The following is a 6,040-nucleotide window of genomic DNA, read 5'->3' as shown; positions in this document are numbered from 1 at the left end:
GCGGTTTTAGACGCTTTTAAGTGCGAATGCACTTTATAAGCGACCCTGAACTTTCCGCCGTCCGCATAGCAACAGCTGCGGGTGCGCGCGCTTTTCGTCTTCCTTAGCAACGGGGGGAGATGGGCGCGCGCTGCCTGGCCGCTGACATGGCACATACCCACGTGGGAGATTGGCCAGGAATAAGTGCGAATGCACTTCTTAAGCGAGCCTGAATCGTCGCGCTCGCATAGCGCCTCCTCTCCTCCTCGCCTACTCTCCTAAAGCCCCTTTACTACTCTCCAGCTCGCAACACCCTCTCTCGGCGCGCCAGCCAGGCCACTACACTATATAAAAAAAAACAGCATCCGGCGCCAGGTTTCGATCAGCGGACTTTGCGGCCGCAGCGCGACGCTCTACCGACTAAGCCACGGACGCGACGTTGATATCAGTGTTAGTAACGCGCCTTATATCTTTAACGCATTCAAACTACGTCGTCAGCGGCGTGCGTTGGCGACTCAGCGGCGTTATAGCGGCTTGATAACTGCGTGGTGTACACGTGATACTACAAACCCGCTAGTTCTGCATTCTCTCACGTGACTGCGCCTCCTCTCCCTTCTCTCCGGTCGGCGCTTCGCAGCTGCGGTGCGCTGCGGTGCGGTGCGCTCCGGCTCTCGAACATACACGTTAATTCACCAAGATTTCCGCAGAGGGACAAACGAGGCGTGTTAAGCCGAACGTGATCACGAGGGGGTGTTAATGTAACTAACGGGCAAAATGCCACCAAACTTCAACAAACTCCCCCTCATAGCATCACCCCGTGCTTCGCACTTCCTCATACTCCCCTTCGGGGAAATGCGGGGGAATTTTTTGTACAGAACCTTCAAGATATCCCAGCGCCTCCAGACACACTATCGGGCACGGTATATGTTGGTGTCGCCACCTGCCAATTTCTAGAGTTCATGTTCATCGCATGTAGCTTAAAAAGCAGGGTATGTTTGCTCCGACGCTGCCAACTGCATGATCGCAGCGGTGGAAAACCACTGTGTAATGTCTGTGCCACTCTAGCTTTACTGTCCACACTCCGGGTCTCTGCGGATACCTTGTTTGCTGTGCTTCTTCATTCAAGGCGCACAGAATGTTTTTGACGCGATGCAGAAAAACTGCATTGGTGTACCCGGCTCCGCCGTAAAAATAGGTATTCAGTTTCTCCTCCATAGTTTTCTTGCTATTTGTTTATTTCTGACTCACTTATCTATTCCTCTACCCTCTTTGTATTGTATTCTCTTTCCAACGGCTTGAAGACTTGTGTTATGGTAGAAAAGAACGCAACATTTTGTTTTGATCGTTCCTGTCTTGAAGATGGTCTGTACACGGTTAGCAGAAGTGAAATTATTTCCTTTACAGTCCATGGATGTCGTAAATTACAATCTCGTCTTGGGTTTTCCTACACAGACTTTCTAATGTAATAATTGAATTCTTCAGCCTTATATTTGATGTCTCTGTTCTACATATAGGCACAGGGTATGCGAAAGGTGAATATTTCTCTGCCATTATTTTGAAGGTATAAATCCCTATACCTCGTGCAGCCCTCGTGAAGACGCCAAAATAAATCAGCAGGCGTATTCTGCCATGGTGTATTCAATAGGGATTGCCAAGAAAGGACAAAATGCCCCATGCAACCATGCGATAACCCCACCGATGACGTTCTGCTTTTGTAGTGGATCTTTAGAGGATTTTAAGTCAAAAGAGGCTCTGTGAAACCCCTGCAAAACGTTTTGAGAAATCCTGCCTGGTCCAACCACAGAAACGTTGAAATCTGCACTCGCTACGGGTAACAAACATTAGATTATACATCACCCACGGCCGAACGCAGCCAAGATCATAGAGTTTCATACTAATATATACTAGAGGGAAATCTGGCGCCACTGTCTAGGGAAGCCGCGCTCCAGCGAGCGTGCCGTCATGTACCGGGCAGGCACGTTCCACTTGTCCTTGGCATGGCTCACGAAGAGGCTGAAAATTTGGCTTTGGCCGCAAAAATTCCACAATATTACTGCAGAAAATTAATCAAGTTTGTTTTGTTATTACAAAATTAAAGCTCCTAAAAGATTTATTTGTCAGGGATTATTTAGAAGCTTCATGCAGGATGAACAAAAAAACAATGTTACCCCTTTTGGCTTCAAGACGAAAAAGAAGCCATGTGGCTAACCAAACCAAGGAGGCGAGGAACGTCGCTAGCTGCAATGGCGCCGCCCACGGCGGCCCGCGAATGCAGCGCCAGATTTCCCTCTAGTATATATTAGTATGAAACTCTATGGCCAAGATGGCCACCTTAATGCACAAATCACTAATGACTACCGCGCTGCACGCTCACTAACACGACAGTCCGCCCACTGCGAACATCAAAATTATGCCGCACCCTACGTAAAAACAAACTAAGGGAAGGTATATATCCATGAAGTTTCACAGTTTGCGGTGGCCGCATGGACAACCTCCAGTCGCTTTTTCGATAACCATGCGGTAGGCACAGCGCGCCTTGTAGCGGGTGACTTCGTATTCAGCTACGGCCGCGTCGGTGAGAAAGGATGCAGGCTCGAGGCGCTTATAACAAGCGCGGCTACAAGCTACGTAATGGCATCAGGACCTTAAGCCATTAAAAAGTACAAACTGGCACTGCTTTTTTTACCAGTAAGCAGAATAGTGCCCAGCCATTTCAGACGAGCAGGTAGCAAAAGCAGACAATACGCCATTGTTGGAAAAGTAGTGAATGTAGAACCGGACATCGACGGCCACATGACTAATGTGTGAAAATAACGGCGATGATAGTGATGAGTGCGAAGAAAAATTACCGGAGCCGCTAGTTCAAAGTTGCTATATTCGTACTATCTCTAGCCGAACAACAAGTTATCGTGTGGTGGTGGTGGTGAAACATTTATTCAAGTGGACGAGGTTTGCGCTTGAAAGCGGGAGGAGCGCTCAGTCCAGGGCCCCTGCGGCGGCTGCGGTCCTGCGTGGCCGGTCGACCAACTGTCGCTGGTCCTCAGGGATCAAACTGCACAGCGCGGCCTCCCACTGCTGGGGGGTTGGGGTGCGAATAATGGGGGCTGCTGGTGTTTTTTGGCAAGCCCACGTGGTGTGGTACAGTGTTGGAAGTTCGCTGCACTGTCGGCATGTTGGTGGATACAATGTGGGGCGTATGATGTGCAGGAAGCTGAGGTGGGGGTATGTGTTTGTTAGTAGTTGCTGTTTCGTTGTGGGTACTGATACAGAACACTGGACTTCGGTTATATAGGGCTAACTGGGTTTATTATAAAGTAGGAAGAGAAGCATATACAAGCGAGTTCATGGCTGCAGCACAGAAGAGAAAGTGAAGTGGCCGACAGGGCGCGGGTGTAACTCGATGCCGTCGTCTGCTCAAGGTACACCGCGCTCCGCCGCTGGTATGGAGAAAGGAATCAAACTCGTGGGGCCTCGTGTTGGGGGCTGTTCCCTCCGGCGGCTTTATTACACCGTGGTTAGGTCCCGCCGTCTACGCTCTTGGCTCGACGGCGTGGTGGCGCCATCTGTTAGTTCCTCACGTACCATCTTTCCTTCTTTGAAAGAGCTGTCCACTTTGTCTAATGACAAAGTCTTGCAACCTCTTTGGGAGCATCTTGGTTCTTTGGGGCCGGATTGGAGTGCCTCCCTTGTGAGATTGTTATATTCAGTTTCGGTTTTACTTTTATGTTCTTTCACCCCCAGGGGCGCATCTGTTCTTTATGTATATATTCAATGTGTGAAGTACAATAAACGGCTTTCGTACGGTGGTGCTGCCGGTGCTTACGTCCTTCGCAAACACCACATTGGCGACGAGGATGGGATAACGACACGTCAAGCTACCTTCAGCACCGAGTGCCGTCCGGATCTGCCCCGCCATGAGTTTCTCCTGCCTTGCTCCGCCGCCGCCGTTCCTCCCGGCGCCCGGCCGCCCGTCACTTCCCTGGGAGGAGTGGAAGCAGACTTTCACAGTCTACCTTCTAGCGTGCGGAGCAGCTGAGTTCCCTCCAGAGCGACGCAAGGCCATTCTTCTGCATTGTTTTGGGGCGCAAGGGCAGCCTATTTACCGGACTTTACCTGCAGGGTCAAGCGCTGCAGCACCAGCACCAGCAAGGGCCACAGCACTGGCAGTACAAGAGAAGCCTCCCGCACCCGCTACTGACGATTACGAGTGCGCACTCATCGCCTTACGGCAGCAGTTTTTGACGTCGTGCAACGTCGTCGTCGAGCGTCATCGGTTCCACCACCGCAGCCAGCACGCAGGCGAGTCCGTTCATGACTTTGTTGCTGCTTTACGGGAGCTCGTTTCGCATTGTTCGTTCGCTTCACAAAATGACGCTCTGCGGGACCGATTTGTAGCCGGCGTTGCTTCCAATCGCGTTCGTGAACGGTTGCTGCTCGGGGGTTCCTCCCTTTCGTTCAAGAGCGCAGTGTGAATCGCTATTCAGTTTTAGCAAGCAGCTGGGGAGCTGAAGGAATTTTCTGCTTCGGTCGAGCCTGTTTCTGTACGGCGTTGTCCCCAGTATTCGCATTCTTCGCGAAAATTCAATTCACAACCACAAGCGCATTTTCAGCAGAACTTTCCAAGCGCGAGCGGTTCACGTGCGCCGCAGGGGCCCCGTCCCCCTCGGCGAGACAGAGATAGCCGGTCCGTTTCACCGCACTGTTTCCGATGCGGCTCACGGAATCACCGCGCATCAGCGTCTCATTGCCCAGCACAGGGAACGAAGGATTCGTTTTGCGGTATCACGGGCCACTTTCAGAAAGTATGCAACCGCAAGCGACAAATGCAAGGCAGGGTTCCTGAAGTTGGATTCGATGACGGTGCTTTGTCAGATGAAAGTTCTGAGCATATTTTGACTGGGCGGCATCGCGCTCGCAGCGCAATTTACACACAAGTGCGTGTAGCGGATGTGAAGTTGGCATTCCTTGTTGACTCAGGGTCGTCTGTTTCAATTTCATTGGAGCAAGAATTTCGCCGACATTTTTAAAGCGGTTTGCTCCAACCAGCTCCCCAGGTCACCTTGTTTGACTATTCTAAGCGTCGAATTTCCGTCCTAGGCTGTTTCCTGACAAACGTTGAATTTAAAGGGCGCTCTGCACCACTTCTTTTCACCATCGTTCGCCAAGGAACGTGTCTGATTGGCCTTGACGGCATTAAGGCATTACATCTTCGAATTCAGGGCTCCACTCTCGAGTGCCTGCGCACGTCCGTTGCCCCGTCGCCGCGTGTCAATGACCCTACACCTTGTCACATTCCAACGCAGTCAATAGAGCAAACCAGGCAAGCAAACCTTCCACCAGCCTTGGCACACGACTTCGGTTCACTTTTCAGCCCTGAGTTGGGCCTTGCTAAGCGGTTCACGCATCGTGTCAAGATTCGGCAAGGCGTGCAACCGGTATCTTCGAAGCTTGGCCGTCTTCCATATTCACTTCGGTAACCAGTGTCAGATGAACTTGACAGGTTGTTGAGCCTTGACATCATCGAACGTTTCGATGCTTCTGAATGGGTTTCGCCTATTGTTGTCGTTAACAAGAAAAATGGCAGCGTCAGGATTTGTGTTGACCTTCGGGAGCCTAACAAGGCTATTGTACCAGACAGCTTCCCATGGCCTCATACAGAGGAACTTCTTCATGCCTTGGTAGGCGCGACACACTTCTCAAAACATGACTTGGCTTCTGCCTACCATCAGGTTCTTTTGCACCCTGACAGCAGGGACCTGACAGCCTTCATCAAACATGAAGGGCTTTTTCGGTTCAAAAGAGTTTGTTTTGGGTTAGCTTCTGCCCCAGCGGCATTTCAGAAGATTATGGTCAAAATTCTTCATGGATGCCCTGGCGTGTTGTTCTACGTTGATGATGTGATAGTCTTTGACAAAAGTGCAGAAGAACATCTTTCGAACCTAACAGCGGTCTTGCAGAAAGTCAAGGACGCAGGCCTGAAATTGAATGACAAATGCCTCTTCGACGTTCCAGAACTTTCTTTCCTAGGTCATAAGGTCACGGCGCAAGGCATTTCTCCGCT

At 50.8% G+C, this 6,040-nt stretch overlaps 1 protein-coding gene across 1 annotated transcript; it reads left to right on the top strand.

Annotated features, from left to right (window-relative positions):
- The first annotated feature begins 3,893 nt into the window (after nt 1-3,893).
- LOC144139502 (uncharacterized) lies at nt 3,894-4,451 on the top strand. Its single transcript, XM_077671825.1, has one exon. It carries the CDS (start codon nt 3,894-3,896, stop codon nt 4,449-4,451), a length of 558 nt encoding a protein of 185 aa, XP_077527951.1.
- The last annotated feature ends 1,589 nt before the right edge of the window (nt 4,452-6,040 follow it).

This window comes from Haemaphysalis longicornis, unplaced genomic scaffold (assembly GCF_048455015.1).
Source record: "Haemaphysalis longicornis isolate Haplotype H1 unplaced genomic scaffold, Haemaphysalis longicornis Haplotype H1 scaffold_5, whole genome shotgun sequence".
Taxonomy (NCBI): domain Eukaryota; kingdom Metazoa; phylum Arthropoda; class Arachnida; order Ixodida; family Ixodidae; genus Haemaphysalis; species Haemaphysalis longicornis.
Note: the sequence above shows the minus strand (reverse complement) of the source record. Positions and strands in the feature narration are given on the sequence as shown.